The following is a 20,009-nucleotide window of genomic DNA, read 5'->3' as shown; positions in this document are numbered from 1 at the left end:
CTGGACTGCAGGGCTCCAAGAATTTCAGCCCCCAAGCCACCTCTCTGAATCTGCAGCAGGGCAGGAACACACTTTCCCACCCATTTTCTAGGGCAGCAAAACACTGGTACAATAAGCAGTGAATCTCTTCACAGATCTACTTGCAAGTGAAGCAGATGTCAATCAGTTTTGCAATCTGCTATTTTTTAAAAAATCTGTTCTATTTTTTAAAAATATTTTTATTTATTTATTTGGCAGTGCCAGGTCTTAGCTATGGCACATGGGATCGAACCCAGGCCCTATGCATGGGGAGCATGGAGTCTTAGCCACTGGACCACCAGGGAAATCCCTGTCATTCTTTATTGATATGATCTGGTGCCTGCTCTGTCCTTTTCTCCAGAACTCTCAAGTCTTCTTCTCCCATGGGTCTAAACTGAGTTTGGGGAGGAAACTGCTTTTCCTGCAAGCTACTGTATTTTCCTCCTAGCTGCTTTCCTAGAGCTACTACTAGTTATAATTAGTGGGGGACGATCTCTGTTTCAGAGGTAAATTGCCTGGGGTTGAATCCTAATTCTGGGACTCACTTTCTAGCTCTATGACGGTGGTCAACTCCCTTAATCCTTCTGTGCCTCATTTTCCTTATCTGCAAAATGGGGATAATAACATATCCTGTCTCAGGGGGTTGTTGAGGATTAAGTTCATTTAAGTAAAACTGCTTAGCATAGTGCCCGGCAAATTGTTGTTATTGACTGTGAGTGGACTTTCCAGACGGCGCTAGTGATAAAGATTCTTCCTGCCAATGCAAGAGACATAAACGATGTGGGTTTGATTTCTGGGTTGGGAAGAACCCCTGGAGGAAGGAATGGCAACTCATTCCAGTATTCTTGCGCGGAAAATTCCACGGACAGAGGAGCCTGGCGGGCTATATAGTTCGTGGGGTCGTAAAGAGTTGGACACTACTGAGCAACTGAACCACACACTGACTGTTTTTCTCCCCAGACTTAAGTCAGTCTTGGTATTCAATAAATAATTATTAAATGCATACATTTAAACAGGTTTCCTTTTTCCCTGATGATCTTCGTTGATCAATCCCCTCCCTAATTTTCTATATTCTTCTCACCAAAGACTCTTCAGGGAAATCTCTAGCAAGTCTTTGTCCAAGTCTCAATAGGGCACAGTTACTGGCCTTTATCCATACAGGCAAAGAGGGAAAATCACTTAACACACAGTGTACACAGTCTGGCCATTATTAGAGACAAGAGTTATCTGCCTCTTTCCCTGGGGAGTTAGACCAATGCTCCATTTTCTAGTTTCTCCCCAGAGGCGTCTTTGTTTTTGACACCCTTCAGGGAGCAGCAAAAGTTGCTGTGCTTGATGTTCAAACGATCTCTACAAGTAAAGGAAAAGCTGTTAGGCTGATGGTTTCAGTGCTGCTCCTGCAACCCTCAGAGCAAAAGATTTTTTCCCCCTTGCTTTATTTCTCTTAAGTTTCCTGTTGAGACCCTCTTCTTCCTTTCCTTAGGGAAGATAGTAAAACTAGGACCCTTGGGCCCGGCACCAAAGTTAATGTACAGTTCCTGTTAGAGGCAGGTGAGTAGGTCGAAATGGTAAAAGAGGCTGGCTGCACACCATCATTTATCTGGGATTGAATGAGCTCAACCAATGAAAGGTCTTAACCAGTGCCAGAAGCTGAGGACCACTTCATCCTTATCCTCATTTGCTAGTAAAGAAGCCAATTAGTGTTAATTGTGTTGGCAATTTGGAACAGCCACCAGGGGATTGATTCAAGGCAATTGTGGAATGACCTCCCTGTCCTGTCCTAGTCCCAGCGATTACTCACAGTCACTTGAGAAATCAGGAGCTAATAAATATCTTTCGGTCAGAGAGAGTAAATAGGTGCTCTGCTTCTCACACATTCACAGTGCACTGGGTGTCAGTTTTCAGTATTACACATGTAGTGACCTGACAACACAGTTCTGCCATTGAGAGAGACATAAATACAGAGGAATCAGGATTGGAAAGTGGGATACATTTCAACATTGGCCTGTTCATGGCCTTCTCTCCTCCCCACTTGCCACCCCAGTATGTGTGCAAGCTCGGTTGTGTCCGACTTTTTGTGATCCTTTGGATATAGCCCACCAAGCTCCTCTGTCCACAGGATTTCCCAGGCAAGAATACTGAAATAGGTTGCCATTTCCTTCTCCAGGGGATCTTCCCTATCCAGGGATCGAACCACATCTCCCAAGTCTCCTTCTTTGCAGGCAGATTCTTTACCCCTGAGCCACTGAGGAAGCCCTTGCCTGCCCAGAACATCTTGTTATTGATAGCCAAGTAGCCTACCTCTCCCCAGCCTTACCTGAAGCTGTTAAAGCCAATCTACTTAATAGAGGGAGGAGAGGAGGGGGGAGCTGGTGAGGGCTCTGGGGGGGGGGGGTGTAGAAAAGCAGATAACAGAGAAGAGAAACGGGCTATGAGATTTATTGTTGGAATTTGATTTGATCACCTTTAATGTCCTTGGAGAGTCGCTGGTAGGGGTGGAATTTTTATTATTTACTTATTTATTTTGCCCAACAGACTGATCGTCCTTAACCATGAGGTGACTCACTGGACAATGCGCACATTGCTTCACCAGGGTTTTACAAGTGACAGAAATAGGATGCAGGCACTTTTTGACAATCATCTAGCTATAGAATTGTTCAGAGAAGGGGTGGGAGGAAGGAAAATGACGTCCCTGCTCTGGCCCTCACCCACCCAATGACTGAAATGCGTGTTTGGGCTGGTTTCTCCGCCCTTGAACACGCAAATCTTACTTTCCCTATTTTCTACATTCGGTGACAATTAGATTGGTTGTACCAGGTTGTAAGAGGAAGGAATTTTACTGAAGAATTCCCTTGCCTCGCTACCGACTTGGTTACAGTTGCTTCAGTAATGTAGCTGTTCCTGCCTTTGGGGCCTCAAGGGCTAAAGTGGGACAGTGCTAATATTTTTGATGATGAGGAAATACTTTGCTTTAAAGGAGGCTGGGTGACTGCCGAACTGGGACAGAGGTCACAGTAGGGGGTGACATTAGCAGTTCCTGGGAGGATCGAGGGCAGGTTTTGGGTCAGGCACAAGCACCCCCCGACTTGGGCAACGCTGCAATGGCTTGGAACGGGCTGGCACACTTGCGGTACCCACTGTCTCCTCCCCGGAGGGGGGCACCCGGGAGCCGGCGCGGGAGGAACCCGGCCCACGCGGGAAGGTCGAGCTAGCCGGTGAGGTCATGGTTGCCATGGCTCCGGGCAGTGACGCGCGTCGGCACGTGACGACAGGTTGCCATGGCTCCCGGCCCCGGCGGCGCGGGCGCTCCGCCTCCTGGAGTGACGTCCGCTGCCCCCCCCACCTCTTTTCCCGCCCCCCGCCCCCTCTCCCCCCCCCCCCCCCCCCGGCCGGCTCCCCGCGGCCCCGGAGGTTTCACTGCACAACAAGATGGCGGCGGCGGCGGCGAGCGGAGCTGGCGGGGCTGCCGGGGCCGGAGCGGGGGGAGCCGGGCCGGCCGGCCGCCTGCTGCCTCCGCCCGCCCCGGGACCCCCGGCCGCCCCCGCTGCTGTCCCCCCGGCGGCTGGCCCGCCGCGTCCCCCAGCCTCGGCCTCCCGCGGGCCGGTGCCTGCCCGCATCGGCTACTACGAGATAGACCGCACCATCGGCAAGGGCAACTTCGCGGTGGTCAAGCGGGCCACGCACCTCGTCACTAAGGCCAAGGTAGTGGCGCGGCGGGACCGGGCGGCGGCGGGGCTGCGCGGCCCGGGACCGTCCGAGTGTGGCGGGGGAAAGGGAGCCCCGCGACACCGAGGTGGAGGGGTCGGCGCCGCGAGCGGGGCTCGGGAGTGCGTGGGGGACCGGGGAAGCGGGTAGGGGGTTATCGGGCAAGAGTGAGGAGAGGGAGAGCAGGAGGCGGGGGGTCACCGGGGGGCCCGGGAGAGGGTAACTGCACCGCAGAGGAGGCGCAGAGCAGCCACCGAGCGCCGGGACCTGGGCAACTAGAGAGCCGGGGATGGGCTGGGGGCTCCCCGGGCTGTGCGGAGGGTCGCAGCAGGGGTGATGAGAAAGAAGACATTTGGAACTCTCCCGGAGCCAGGAGACAGTAAGCTAAAAAGCCTTCGAAACCAGAAATTAGGAAATCCTGCGGGAATGAGGGCAGGGGGATAGGAAACGTGGACCCGGAGGATGGGGGAAACAAGGGTGAAACTGACACAGGTGGGCTTTTGAGGGGAAGAAGGATGGCTGGGGTCTTGAGGGGGGGTACAAGGTACTGGGAGGTATGAGGGACCTGGTACCTTATGATAGCAGCACCAGTCAGCATTTGGTCTCCCAAGACTGCTAGATGGTGGGAATGAGAGACTGAGGACAGACAAGATTATTGGAGGAGGCGATGAAAAAAATGGGGAAATAAGGAGGAAAAAAAGTACTTTGTTTTTCCATAGGAAAGGGGTCAGGGAACAGAGACCCAGGGGTACCCCTGCTTTGTGGTGGCCCTAGGTAATCAGGGGTTAAACAATTTGGGAGAGCTGGATTGCTGGTTATATTTAGTTGTTGGAGAGTGCAGAACCATACAGTTTACAGAACCCAGGGTGGGCTGTCAGTGGTGAGGAGGGGGCCTGGAGACTGGGGAGGTGTGTGAAGAATCTGGACACTCATTGGGCCCTTTGGTTCCCAAGGGATTTGTGGAGCAGTGGTGGTGAAATTGGCAAGGTCAATTAGGAAGCCATATCGTACACGTTTAAAATTTTACCTACAAAATTCGTTTTTGGAGGAAATACGGTTATTTTTTTCCTGTGGCCTTCTTCATTGGGAGTCTTGACATCGAAGACACCAGGAGGAACTGCTTGGTTTGGATAGGACTCCCAGAACCCATTTATACTTCAGATTTCTTTCTTTGCTCCATCTCTCACTTGAATGAACACTTTCGGTGAAGTCATTCATTATATTTAAAACTGCAATTTGTGTTTCCCTCAGCTCGATGAAGAACCCTTACAGCTGCTGCTGCTTCCTACCAAAGCCACATCAATTCCCCTCACCTCCTCAGCCCAGTCTTTGGTCCTTGTTTTCGCTTGTATGGCAATCTCTTGTTTTCAGAAGGCAGTGACTTATCTCTGCCTTCTCTCCCTCTCACTACCCGAAGTTCCTTTTTCCCTCTTTTCTGTCAGACTCTAAAGGGCCCTTCTTACCAGGGTTGTGGGGTGGGTGGGTGGCTGTGGAAAATTGATTGGTCAGTTTCACTTCCTCTTGGGGGGGCCCCCTTCAGCCTTTTTTTTTTTTTTTTCAGTTTTTATCAGAGGGCCTCAAGTCTGCAGGTCTGAGCTGAATGAGATACCAGAGTCCAAGGTTTCCTGACGCTACCCTCAGACCCTGACACGGAGTAGGCTGAACTAAGACTCTGGTGCATCCCTGCCCCTCCGAGTGTTTCCTATTGTGTTTACAGTTAGCCCAGACAAATTTATGTTTACAAACAGCTCTAATTGTTCCAGCCTCGTTCCTTGTTTTGGTATTTCCTTTTCCACACCCTCCCCCTCCCACCTAAGTAATCACTTGGGCTTCTGTGATTATTTTGCTCTGACCTCTGGGGGATGGACTCTGTGAACTTAATTGGCTGCCTGGTTTATGGTATCTATGATTTAAAGAATTCTGTATTGCCCAGCCCTTGGATACACCAAAATAATGATTAAAAAAATCTGGGACAGAGGGTTCAATGTTTTTGTAAATGTAATTGCAAACAGTTGATTCTTGGCTTTATACATAATGGAGACATTTCTGTCTTCAGTAGTCAGCAAAGCCGGTGGCTAATTATGGCTGGTCTGCCCGCTTTCTAATTTTCCAGTGTGTGTGTGTGTCTAAGTTTTTCTCTAAGTTGTTGGTATCCTTTAGGACTGCAGCATTTTAAACATCAGCTTGTTTATAAACGGGTGTCACTGTTTATGTTGGTTTTTATCTTTGATCATTTGTGGTCAGCAGTTATGCAATTCCTATGTATGGAAATATTCAAAATCTTGAATGAGGCTGAAATGGCTTGGACAATGAGTTGCATGTGTGACGGGACCACACCAGCACTCATTTGTGTTTCTGTAGTAGTGTGCAATTTCCTAGTTACAGGCACCCTCTCTTTCGCTGCTTAAATTACTCTGCCGACATGCGTGAAGCTTAATTCACAAGGAGTTGTCATGTGCTCTGGGTAAATGATGAACATATTTTTGCCTGCTTCTTGCTTATCTGAATCCACTTTGGAAAGGTTTCTCAGATGCTTGCGGCTCAGATGTGTCTAACAACTGTTGACATACGGTGTGATGGCCTATTAGGGCCAGGGTTGGGTTATATAATGGCGAGGAAGGTGCCTGGGTATTGGCAGCTGCAGAAGCTGCTGTTCAGTTACTCAGGTAGAGAGATTTTCTCCTGTGCACTGCAGCGTCTATCTTACTTCTGCAGTCAGGTAACTTGGGACCAAAGAGAGTCACCTATTTTTTGTCCCTCTTCAGTTTTCAGAATGTATCTTTTTGTTCATTTGTTTGTTTTGTCTTTTAGAGGTATGTGATTTTTTTTTTTCTTTCTGCTCCCTGTCAGCCACTGAATGGTCTGGGTTTTTCCTATAACCATGTATAACTATCAGACTCAGGTAATTCAGATGATATTTGTGTTGGTTGAAAGAGGTTAGGTAGTAGGTGTTTTCTGAACATTAGAGAAATATTTATGGTCATCTTTTCTTACACACACTACCTCTTCCACAGACTAAGAGGCTAAAGTAAACTTTATTTTTTGACCAAGCTACCATGCTCCGTCCAACAATAAGTGGTAAAGCTGGCCCTTTCCCAAATTTTGTTAACTCTCTAACCTCCTAGATCAGGACCCTGGGATGAATAAAACAAGTAGAGAACGGGAAATATTTTCCTGTTCTGTTGTTGGTGACTTTTGCAGCACGGCATTCATGAGCTCAGACTTAATATTGGCAGCACTGCAGTGCTTACAGCGCCACTGCAGAGCCGTTACCAGGAGAGAATGTGCGTCTGTGACATACTTTGGTCAGCAGCTCACCCTGGCTGTCTTTGTCCCACCTTCTTTGAGTTCCCTTTTGTGGAGGAGCCTCGGTTTGAGATTCTCTGGTCCTCTTCTTTTGGTAGGACACTATGAAATATTTAGAAGATTAAAAAAAAAAAGACTTTCTTCTGTCAGTTGTTTATAGTGGGTTGCCTGTGCCTAATTATACCTTCACTGGTTGGATGAATGGGAACAAAGAGTAGGTATATTTTGTATGCACTAAAAAGAAAGTATCCATGACTATAAAAGCCATTGGTCAGATACTTTAAAACTGCATTTTAATAAGTGTACATCACTTGCGTGTTTATTGGTTTGTGGGAAGAACTTGAGCTTTGGATGGGACTGGCTGGGTTTGGATCTTCTGCTACTTAATGGGCTTTCCTGGTGGCGCAGAGGTTAAAGCATCTGCCTGCAAGGCGGGAGACCCGGGTTCCATCCCTGGGTCAGGAAGATCCCCTGGAGAAGGAAATGGCAACCCACTCCAGTATTCTTGCCTGGAGAATCCCATGGACAGAGAAGCCTGGTAGGTTACAGTAATTTAACCTGTCTGTGCTTAGATTTCTTCATGTATAAAATGAGATGACAGTAGTATCAATACTTTGCTCACAAATTAGGGTGTTATAAAGATTAAATAAAATAATATATGTGAAACTTTGAGAAACAAATGAGCCTGGCACCTAGTAGGCATGTGGTGGATGTCATCACCGTCTTCATCATCACCATCAGATACTGTTGGAACAAAGATGAGTAACGTATAGTTCCCTTTGTTTGCTTTTCACCCCTGTTGGAACAGTTCATGATTGCACGTGCCATTTGTTTTGTGTAGGTAGATGTTATCCTGATGATGTGATTTCAGGGTAAAAAAAAAGTTTGCTATTATTTCAGGTGCCTCTTTGAGAGAGTAGATTTAATTCCTGTGGACTTTGGGCTACTTTCATGAAATTGACATTTAAAACATAATTTCCCATTAAATTTTTCAAACACTTTCGAGACTTGTCTAATGAAAACTGTGACTAATACTGGCTTTTATTTGGTTTGCCTTGAATACTCAGGGTGTTTGTATAGCTACACTTTGTCACATTGGTGACAGAGCAGAGTTTGCAGTGTTTTCTCCAGAGAACTCCTAAAATTTCATGGAGAGTGTGAAGAAATATTCCTACAAGGCTAAGGACACATTTGCACTTGGGTGCAGAGTGTGCTGCTTAGAAGGCCAAGGTCAGGATTCTTAACTTTAGATATTACGCAGAGAAAACATTTTGCCCCATGACCCCATTCCAAATACTGATCAGCCAGGACACATTTGTGTGCCTTGCGGTTTAGCACACTCATTTCCATGAGAAGAACAACTCAAAGCGGGCTAATAGTATTGTTTTTACTCTAAGGATGATACTTGTGCTCGTTAGAAGGCTGAAAGCAAGATTCATGAGTAAATAGAAAAGAGAATTATGTCAAAAAGAAATTGAAATTAAAGATGAATATTAGTTACATTGGAGGAGAATATTTCCATCTCTGGATAATCTAGAAATGACTGTTAAAAGATGACTTTGTTTTGATAGAGATTTGTTGAAACTTTGTGAAGAGCTAAGAATGATTTGGACTAGTTTCTCCAGAGTCAGAATACCAGCATTCCACTTTCAGCATCAAAGCTGTTTAACATTTTGACTTTGGTGCCAGCTCCCTAGAAAGTCAGAGATCTGGCTCAAGCCAGAGGTGCCCAGACTAGTTATTTCTGTGCCAGAAGTGCTGTTTTCATTTTCCAGGCATCAGTCTGGCTAATGTTTTCTAGTTCGTGGCATAAAAGAGAACAAAATGGATGCTCTGGAATGAAAAAGATATGCGTTCTTTCTACCAGTGTCTCTGTAAGTATAAAAAACACCTAAAACCTCTCTGCATAGTAATGGAACTTTTCTGTTATCCATTCATTCATTCAGCAGGTATTTACTGAATGCAAATTTTGTGCCAGGTTCTACTCTGGCTCTTGAATACCCCATGAATGAGAGAGAAAAAAGCTGTTGCCTTCTTGGAACTTACTTTCTTATGGGAGGAGACAGATGAGAAGCATGTAAACAAATAACTTTATATAGTGACATACTATGAAAAAAATAAATGGGCTAGAGAGTGTCTGGGGCAGGGTGCTGCTTCAGATCGAGTGTCAGGGAAGGCCTTTCCAGGGTGGTGATATTTGAGCTGATCACCTGAATAATGAGAAAGAGCCAGCTCGGGAAGATTAGGAAGAAGGAATGGCAGGTGCAGCGGCCTTTGGGTAGAAATGAACTTGGTTTGTCTAAAGTTTAGGCCCAAGGTCAGGATGCCTAAGAGCTTAGTCAGTGACAGAAGGGATGGTGAGGAATTGAGATCAGAAGGTTAGATAGGGGCCAGATCATACGGGTCTTACAGGCCATTTTATGGAATTGGGTATGAAATAAGGGATTGACCTCAGGGGATATCAAGGCAGAGCACTGACGTTATCTAACTTATGTCTTAAAAACCTCATTTTGGATATTTTCTGGCTTAGGGTAAAACAGCTTCTCCTGATTCATTTCTCCAGATAGGGGAGGTGTTAAATTTTAACCACTTCTGTTCTTTCACACTATAAGAGAATGGCATACATTTTACATACAAAGTAAACATGATCAGCTAACAAATAGTTGTCGGTTTGGGGAGCACTAAAAAAGATCTTAGAGATGTTCTATCCAACTCTCTTTTTCAGAGTCTGGAAAGATGAAATTAACAGAATTTAGAATCTCAGACTTTGCTCAGCCAGTAAAGAATCCACCTGCTGTGCAGGAGACACAGGAGATGTGGGTTCAGTCCCTGGTCAGGGAGCTGGGATCCCTCATACCTCACAACCAATAGACATAGAAACAGTATTGTAACAAATTCAGTAAAGACTTAACAAATGCTGGAGAAGTAAAAAGAGAGTAAAGAAGCACAGAAAAAGCAATGACCATAAACACAGTCTGCCTTATATAGTTTTCTTTTGCCACTATATCTAGCTTACACCCAGGGAATATGAGTAATTATACTTTTGCTGTGTTGGGTTGGTCTGGTCTGTCTTTGAAGGTACCTTTCTTAGATGGACTCTCTATTTACCAGATCACTACCAGTTTCTAGGGGATGGTGCCATCTTATAACTCATGAAGAGAACTAGTCACCAAGATACATACATTGATGATACAGGTGAGGGCCAAGAGGACCATTTATGTAGAGCTGCCCTTACATAGTTCTAATTTCTGATCCGAAAGCGCTGGCCTGTTCCACATGTGAATGATCTCACCCATCAGGTGAGTCCCTGCCTGCTCCTTTCTAACAGTGTGCAGACTGGTCCCTTCTGCCATAATAGTATAGTCATACTGTCTATGGATAACTGATAACATCTAGAGGATGAAAATTAGATACACTCTCATGGACTTTTGTTCCAAGGTAATAAATACTTGTTAAATAAATGGCTTTGGCAGTGTCTTTGAGAAGCCCTCAATGGTTTTGGATGTATTAGCTTGAAAGAGTTTCTTTTGGATCTATTTAGAGTTAAAAATTCCATCAGCTGAGGACAGAACTATTGGATAAACTGTGGCATAGTTATGTTAGGAACATATTTCTATTTAGGAGGTATGTGATCCACGGTAGACCAGGAATCTTTAGCCACACTGGTAAGTATTTCATCTCAGAATTTACTCTCTCAGAGACTTAGGAATCAGATTGCAAATACTCAGCCTCGTTTCCCAGAAACTGAAAAGGAAGGAGACTCAAACCCATTGCCTGTTTAAGCTCCACTGTGTAGGCTGGGCTCACTCAGTTGGATACTTTTGGCCAGTTATCTTAAACTATATTTAGGTTTTGGTTTGGAATTTCTGAGAAATCCTCAAATTTCTGCCTAGTTTCAGCTAGTTTCAGTCTGTACTTACCAGTAGTATGCTTTACTTCTCTTTGCTCTCGCCAGAAAACTTGAATGCAAAATTTTAGGCTACCTTAGCACATTTCTTGAGACTGAAGTTTTGAAGAAGATTTTCATTTAATTCATTCCATCCATCCAGCCAATAAGCTTTTGAAAAATTGTTTATCAAAAACTAGGAATGAATGATACATGGCACAAAATTCAAGAAGTGCAGAATTGTATGTAGCGAAGTTGTCTTCCTGCCACCCCAGTGCCTCATGCACACAGTTTTGTTAGTTTTGCGTCTAATATTTATTAAGGGCTTCTCTCGATCAGTCCAAATGCTAGGTGGTCTTTGTTTTCTGGTAGTGTTGCCACATGCTTGAAATTTCTAAAAATCATTTTACTTAAAAATTAAAAGAAGAAAATACCTAACTTTTAGGGCTTGTTAGGAGGCACACACACTGCGATAACTGAATGTCACCTCCATGAGGGCAGGCATTTTAAGTTGCTGTTTGCTGCTGTATGTCCAGTGCCTACTGTGATGCTGGTAAATATTCATTTAGGGAATAAATGTAAGGATTAAAAAAAAAAGAGAGATCTGACTTAATTTTTTTAATACTCTTAATGCATCTTCGAGTTTTATTACTGAAATTTTCTATCTCCAGTTAAGATGTTAAAGGAAAGTAATTTTCTACTTTTTTCTCACAAATCTCTAGGTAAAGAGATTTTACCACCTTTCTGGGCAAGTTATTTTTGGCATATTTCAAACTTTCATTATTAATAAGTTCAGTATAATTTCACTAAATCCTGCAATTTAAATTCAAGTCCCTTATTTTGAGGGGAAAGTTCTTTCATACCCAGGCTCCCCGTGGGTTGCCGCCTTGAGAAGGTCCCACGGGTGCAGTCAGTGTAGTCAGCCAGCGCCTTGTTTTTCCTCTTTTGCCTTGGAGCTTTTCTTTGCAGACCCACCTGTCTGTCTTCTACTGCTGGCATTTCCTGAAGTAACTTCATACTGTTTGCTGGGGTTCCCACTTGTTCTTTATACTAAGTGATCTGATTAAAGCAACTAGTATTTTTCTGTCCCCGGTCCTTAATTTCAGGGAGTCACTTTTATTGGGCCTTACCTTTAATGAATTAATTCAAGTAGTATTAAAAAAAAATAAATTTGTTTATTTTGAATTGAAGGATAATTGCTTCACTATATTGTGGTGGCCTCTGCCGTGCATCACCATTGGGCTTCCCTGATAGCTCAGTTGGTAAAGAATCCACCTGCAATGTAGGAGACCCCGGTTTGTTTCCTGGGTTGAGAAGATCCACTGGAGAAGGGATCAGCTACCCACTCTAGTATTCTTGGGCTCCCCTTATGGCTCAGCTGGTAAAGAATCCGCCTGTAATGTGGGAGACTTGAGTTCGCTCCCTGGTTTGGGAAGATCCCCTGGAGAAGGGAAAGGCTTCCCACTCCAGTATTCTGGCCTAGAGAATTCCATGGACTGTATAAGTCCATGGGGTCACAAAGAGTTGGACATGACTGAGCGACTTTCAAAATACATCAACATGAGTGAGCCATTGGTATATATATGTCCCCTCCCTTTTGAACCTCCCTCCCAGCTCCCATCCCTTCCCATCCCTGTGGGTTGTCACAGAGCCCTGGTTTGAGTTCCCTGAGTCATACGGCAGATTCCTATTCGTTATCTGTTTTACATATGGGAGTGTATCCGCACCTTTGTCCCACCCTCTCCTTCCTCCCCGCTGCCCGTGTCCATAAGACTTTTCTCTATGTCTGCTTCTCCATGGCTGCCCTGCAGATGGGTTCATCCATATAGTCTTCCTAGATTCCATATATATGCATTAATATCTGATGTTTGTAGTATTTTTTGTGTTATCTATAGGCAAAAAGTAGCAACTACTGATACTAGAAGACAAGAGGATAAGTGTTATTCTTCTCGGAGTGGGCAAAGTGTTAGTTAAAGGAACGGTTGAATGCTTGCAGCTCAGACCTGATAGAGGTGGACTACAAGAGGTCTGGAGTGTAAATTGTCTTATTTCAACCCAATTGCTTATTATTACGGGCTCTCTTCTACCACCTTGCTCTATTTTTTTTCCAGTTATAATTGGGGAAACTTATAAAGAAGCAGAAGGAAAAAAATCACCCATCATCCTGTCACCCACAGGCAATAGTTATTAATTTTTTGCAGTATATAATTAGGATCATACTGATACTCTATTTTATTCCTCCCCCTTATCATTATAGATATTTTCTCATCATTTGAAACTATTTGTAAACATCAGTTTTAATGGATGTGTACTTTGCCATTGTATTGTTGTGGTCGTTCAGTCTCTCGGTTGTGTCCAACTCTTTTCGACCTCATGGACTGCAGCACACCAGGCTTCCCTGTCCTTCACCATCTCCCGGAATTTGCTCAAACTCATGTCCATTGAGTTGATGATGTCATCCAACCATCTCATCCTCTGTCGCTCCCTTCTCCTCCTGCTCTCAATCTTTCCCAGCATCAGGGTCTTTTCCCGTGAGTCGGCTCTTTGCATCAAGTGGCCAAAGTATTGGAGCTTCTTCAGCTTCAGCATCAGTCCTTCCAGTGAGTCTTCTCTAGTACCACAGTTTGAAAGCATCAGTTCTTCAGTGCTCAGCCTTCTTTGTGGTCCAGTTCCCACATCCGTACATGACTACTGGAAAAACCACAGCTTTGACTAGAAGGACCTTTGTATACAGACCTTTGCCATTGTACGATCGCTGTTATTTTTTGACCTTTTTCATGTTTTAAGGTTCTTCCCAGTTTTTCACTGTTAGAAATTTGCTCTGGTGACCATTTTTGTGTATGAATCTTTGATGCATTTCTGCTTTTTGCCCAAGATAGATCGTTGGATGTGAAATTATTGGTGAGAGAATACACATGCTTTTAAGACACCTGATACATATATTGGCACATTGCTTTCCAGAAAGGCTGAGCCAGGGTTAGCCCACCAGAAGTTTTTTTTTCTTTATTGTCTCCTCTTCTGGGTTTGTTTTCTTGGAAGGCAGGGCTGTTACTCCCTGCTGCACCTGTAAACCTTGGGCGATAGATGTGGAACCCACTAAAAGAGGGCTGGAGCTACTGCCTGGTCATTGTTCTGAACCAGACCTGGCTGAGGAAGGAAAAAAGTGTGACTCTAATCTTTTGTTTTTTGTGAATCATCATTCTCTCCTGATCTTTCACAAAGAGGTATGAACTTAAATTGGAGGAGCTGTTGAAGGCAAGAAGAAAGGTTGATGAGAAAGAGATTCTGATTACCTGAATCTTTGATTTTTAAATAACTTTTTTGGTAGACCTGAGGGAGAATTTCTGAGATTGATGAAAATTGTAAATTGCTCCTCTTTTTTTTTTAATGGTAAGAAGCTGATAAAGGAAATTATAAAGGAAATAATTATGTGAATAAATGTGGTGATGCACCAGTCTTATTATGTCTGGATTTGTTGTACTTACTGTACTTTATGTGTTATTTAAGAGGTTTTCAATGGTAATTGGGTCATATGGACTACTGTTCTTACAGTGTTTGGGTGTACCCACTGCTGTATTTTGGGCATCTGACATTATGCCCTTTTATTTCCAATAGAAGGCCTTTAATACAATAAGTTTGGGTTATGATTTTCTTAATTAGGGGAAAGAAATGAATGGAGCAGAGAAGTCAGAAATAGTGATACATATATACTTTCAATATTTTATTTTAATTTAAAATATAAATATGCATTAATCCACTAGTCTTTTTTAAAAAGTGTTCATTATGGAAAATTTCAAATGTAAGCAAAAGTAAAAAGAATCATATGATGAACCCCTCATTAACGTACCACCCACGAAAAGCAGTTAATCACCTCATGGTCAGTCTTTCGCACATATCACTTCCAGCCTCTCTTTTCTCCCTAGTTTATTTTGAAGCAATTCCCAGAATCTTATTTCATCTGTAAATGTTTTGGCATGTATCTCTAAATAGAAGAGGATTCTTTTTCGAAAAAACATAACCCCAGTACTATCATCCTACCTAAAACAATTAACGATAATTCCCTGATGTCATTAAGTATCAAATTAGTGTTAAAATTTCTCTGATTGTCATATATACACAATAGCAACCCACTCCAGTATTCTTGCCTGGAAAATCTCATGGACAGAGGAACCTGGTTAGGCTACAGTCCATGGGGTTGCAAAGAGTCGGACACGACTGAGTGACTTCGCTATATACACACACATTTAGTTTTTTTTCTTTGTTAACAGCACTTGTTTATTTGAATCAGGGTCTAAATAAAGTCCCTACTTTATAATTGATTGATGTCCCTTAAGTTATATATTTTTAAAAAGAATTATTTATTTTACTTTATAGATTTCCCCTTTTATTTTTGCAGTTTGTCTAAGAAACATGTTTGCTAATCTTTTGCGTAGGCCTTTCTCTGTATATTGATATCTTGATTAGAGTTCTGCCATCTTATTTGTGTTAAACATACCCATAGTTCATCATTTATGATTTCCAGTTTTGTTTTGCTTGTTAAAAGCAGAGTAGCAATTTAAAGGCATTTTGTGAAGCATTTTGAACATATACTCTTTCTTGAGTTTTTGATTCTCTCTCCCTCTTGTCCCCATCTTTTACATTTGTTGCACTTAAAAAAAACAAGGTAATGCTCAAAATCCTTCAAGCTAGGCTTTGACAGTACGTGAACTGAGAACTTCCGGATGTACGAGCTGGATTTAGAAAGGGCAGAGGAACCAGAGATCAAATTGCCAAGATCTGTTGGCTCATAGAAAAGGCAAGAGAGTTCCAGAAAAACATCTGCTTCTGCTTCATTGACTATTCTGCTAAAGCCTATGACTGTGTGGATCACAACAAACTGGAAAATTCTTAAAGAGATGGGAATACCAGAGCACCTTACCTGCTCTTGAGAAACCTGTATGCAGCTCAAGAAGCAACAACTAGACATGGAACAATGGACTGGTTCAAAATTGGGAAAGGAGTACATCAAGGCTGTGTATCTTCTATTTAACTTCTATGTGGAGTACATAGTGCGAATTGCCGGGCTGGATGAATCACAACCTGGAATCAAGATTGCCAGGAGAAATGTCAACAGCTTCAGATATGCAGATGACACCACTCTAATGACAGAAAGTGAAAAGGAACTAAAGAGCCTCTTGATGAATGTGAAAGAGGAGAATGAAGAAGCTGGCTTAAAACTCAACATTCAAAAAACAAAGATCATAGCATCTGGTCCTATCACTTCATGACTAAGAAATGGGGAAACAATGGAAAAAGTGACAGACTTTATTTTCTGAACTCCAAAATCTCTGCAGATGGTGACTGCAGCCATGAAATTAAAAGATGCTTTCTCCTTGGAAGAAAAGCTATGACAAACCTAGACAGTGTATTAAAAAGCAGAGACATCACTTTACTGATAAGGGACCAGGTAGTCAAAGCTATGGTTTTTCCAGTAGCCATGTACAGATGTGAGAGTTGAACCATAAAGAAGGTTGAGTGTTGAAGAATTGATGCTTTTGAACTGTGGTGCTGGAGAAGACTCGTGAGAGTCCCTTGGACAGCAAGGAGATCAAACCAGTCAATCCTAAAGGGATTCAACCCTGAATATTCATTGAAAGGATTGATGCTGAAGCTCTAGTACTTTGGCCACCTGATGTAAAGAGCTGATTTATTGGAAAAGACCGTGATGCTGGGGAAGATTGAGAACAGAAGGAAGCGACAGAGGATGAGATGGTTGGATGGCATCATCGACTTAATGGAGTTAGAGCAAACTCCGAGAGACAGTGAAGGGCAGGGAAGCCTGCTGTGTTGCAGTCCATGGAGTTGCAAAGAGTTGGACATAACTTAGCAACTGAACATCCATGCATCCACATGTAATGTGACTTTACCAAGTCATTTTAAACATTCAGCCTAATTTTCAAAGAAGCATGTCTTTCTTTTCTCCTGGGTTTTTCATCAGTTTATATAGCTAATTAAATTGCATAGCTGTAATAACAAGAGCAACTGGTATAAATAGATTTGGGAAAAAAACAATTAATTCTTGGTAAGCATGCAACTTAATGGATGGGAGCAGGAAAAATATCCAGGATTAGAATGAGTGGCTATTAATTTGAGTCTGGTTTGCATTGCTGGGGCTTGTTATTTTACAGAGGGAAGGGGAAGCATCAGTTATTTTTTTCAGGTTGGTTGAGAGATGGTGGTGGGTTAAGAGAGTTTCTATACAAATTTTATAATTATAAATGAGCCAAATTGTTAGAAATCTGAGGACAAAATATTTTATAGAATCTTTTATTTATAGTGTATTCTGCAGCATGGTATTTTTGTCCACTTGTGTTAAGAGTTTGCATAAACTGGACTGAATTTGACTATGGGCCAGCGATGTTAAAAATTTGGTGAGGAAACAGCCAAAACTTTGTCGTTTGAAAGCTTTGTATCTGTTCGCTGCCAGTGTAGTGTTCCATGGAACAAGCTGACATTTTCATGTAGTCGGTTGTTTTCTGTTCCTGGCGAGAGAAATCTTGGTTCATGTACCACGGGAACAAGATTGTTATTGTGGAAGGCAGGCTCAGAGCTGTTTCTTGTTAGGATTAGTTGGGCACCTGCAGGATTTCTTCTTTCTTCTGCTTCCTGCCTCCTGTTGTCCTTTCCGTCAGAATGTTCTAATGTTGCATAAGCAATGTTCTGACCATAGATGATTTTTTTTTTTTTTGGTAGCTCATTTTTCTTTTTTTAAACCCTTGAAATAATGTTTTTAGTGATGGTATGTTCTTGGCTTACTTGCCATTTCTACATCAACAGTGATATTGTTATTCTTGTCAAATGGGGCAGTTGTATTCCAGCAATGATCTTTGTGTCCAAGTCAGCTGCAGAGAGACCCTGTTCATTATACCTAAATATCTTATATGTGTATAGTAATTCGGGGAGGTAATTCAATTTTCAGATGATACTTCCGGATCTCTGTATAGGATTTTACTGCCCCTCTGCCCGCCCCCCGCCCCCGAATAAAACTTGTTTGAAGCATTGTTACTCACTAACCTCTTTGACATATGCAGAAGAGTGGCCGGTGATTTCAGCCTCTCGTGCCTCTTCTGATCTCATTTTCCTTCTTCCTTTTCAGCCAGCAGCTGCATCCCGTGCCCTGCTCTAATTGAGCTCCTAGTAAAAGGGGCACTGTTATACTGAGTCACAACCTCTTCTATCAGTGGCTGTTAGATTTTTTTTAGGCCAAGAACCCATTTTGGAGTCACATTAAAATTTGAAAACAACATTTCAGTTGTGTGACCTAACCTTCTCTTCCTTTCCTTATGCTAGTAGCAGCATTTTCTGCTTTTCCGACTCTTCGGGGGAACCTTTTTGGCCAATCAGTTGCAGTAAGGAAGCTGCCCATTGCTGCAGGAGTCAGCCCATGTGTTTCCAGTTGCAGTTTTTACTAGCCTGGCAGTTTTCTTTCGGCACATCACTTAACTTCATGGGGCTTCCACTTTCTTTTTAATGTATCTATGTTTTCTATGGCTTTATTGAGATATAATTCACATGCTGTACAGTTCACCCAGTTCATTGCTTTTAGCCTATTCACAAAGTTGTGTAACCATCATCACAAGCCATTTTAGAACATGTTCATTCCCCTTAGAAGAAGCCACCTATTAGTAGTCACTGTTCATGTCTTCAACCTCTCTCCCCGTGCTCTAATCAATCACTAATCAGTTTCTATAGATTTTCCCATTCTGGACATGTCATATAAATAGAATCTTATCACATATGGCCTCTTGTGTCTAGCTGCTTTCATATAACATGTCTTCAAGTTTCATCTATGTTGTAGCATATGTCAGAATTTCCTTCCTTTTTATGGCTGAATGATATTCCATTGTACAAATATATTGCATTCTGTACATTCATGAATTGATGACATTTGCATTTTTCTACTTTTTGACTAATATGAACAGTGCTGTTATGAACATCTGTATACAAATTTTTGTGTGGACATATGTTTTCATTTCTCTTGGACATATACTTTGGGCATATATGCCCAAGAAGTGGAATTTCTGCATCATAAACATTCCATGTTTATCTTTTTGAGGAATTGCCTGTTTTCTAAAATGGGTGCACCATTTTGCATTCCTAGTAGGAGTGTATGAAGCTTCCAGTTTTTCCACATGCATACTGAAACTTGTTATTTTCTTTCTTTTTGATCTAATCATCCACTGTGAAGTGGTTGCTCCTTGTGGTTTTTGATTTGCATTTCTCTTGTGACTCCTAGTGTTGGGCATCTTTTTATGTGCTGAGTGACCATTTGTAGATCTTTGAAGGGTCTGTTTAGATTCCTTGCCCATCTTTTAGTTGGGTTATTTGTCTTTTTATTGTTGAGTTGTAAGACATCTATATATTCTGGATACAAGTCCTTTATCAGATATATGACATGCAGATATCCTTTCCCATCTCGTAGGTTGTCTTTTCACTTTCGTGATGGTTTTGTTTGCAGCACAAAAGTTTAAAATTTTGATGTTCTTGTTTCTTTATTTGTAAAGTTATTCTAACTCTGAAATTGTGTGTTCTATTATGAATGTGTTTGTGTTCATTCTGAACCATTTTCTCACTTTGGTATGGTACTCTCTTTTTTCTTTTTCCGGTTTCAGGGCGTGTGGGATCTTAGTTCCCTGACGAGGGATAGCCATGCCCCCTGCAGTGGACGCACAGAGTCTTACCCACTGGGCCTCCAGGGAAGTCCCAGCCTCAGAGTCTCTTTAAAAAAATCTTTGTATCTCTCTGATATATGTGTCTTATGAAATATTCAGACTCTACCCAAAATGTATACTGTCTAAAGTGAACATTCCTTCTCTCTAGAGAGAACATTGTTCACATTTTATAACCAGATTTTTTCTACTCATATATTAGAATTTTATGTTTTTCATTGAAAAGGGATCATGCCACATACTCTGCTGCTTATTTTTAATTTTTACTTAGTGTAACAGTTTTATTGAGATTTAAAGGACATGCATTGCTGTGTAAATTTAAGGTAAACAGCATAATTGATTTATGTACCTAGTGAAATGATTACCGCAATGAGTTTAGTGAACAT

The 20,009-nt window shown here is 42.5% G+C and overlaps 1 protein-coding gene across 3 annotated transcripts in view; it reads left to right on the top strand.

Annotated features, from left to right (window-relative positions):
- The first annotated feature begins 3,447 nt into the window (after nt 1-3,447).
- SIK3 (SIK family kinase 3) overlaps nt 3,448-20,009 on the top strand; it is a 261,453-nt gene continuing 244,891 nt past the window's right edge. For 2 of the 3 annotated variants that reach the window (XM_052652235.1, XM_052652234.1), the window contains exon 1: nt 3,448-3,720. In XM_052652235.1, coding sequence (XP_052508195.1) covers nt 3,448-3,720 — 273 coding nt within the window. The remainder of the gene's footprint in view (nt 3,721-20,009) is intronic. The other variant, XM_052652236.1, reaches the window with a different exon arrangement.

This window comes from Budorcas taxicolor, chromosome 15 (genome assembly GCF_023091745.1).
Source record: "Budorcas taxicolor isolate Tak-1 chromosome 15, Takin1.1, whole genome shotgun sequence".
Taxonomy (NCBI): Eukaryota; Metazoa; Chordata; class Mammalia; order Artiodactyla; family Bovidae; genus Budorcas; species Budorcas taxicolor.
The sequence above is the reverse complement of the archived record's forward strand: the minus strand, read 5'-3'. Positions and strand labels throughout refer to the sequence as shown.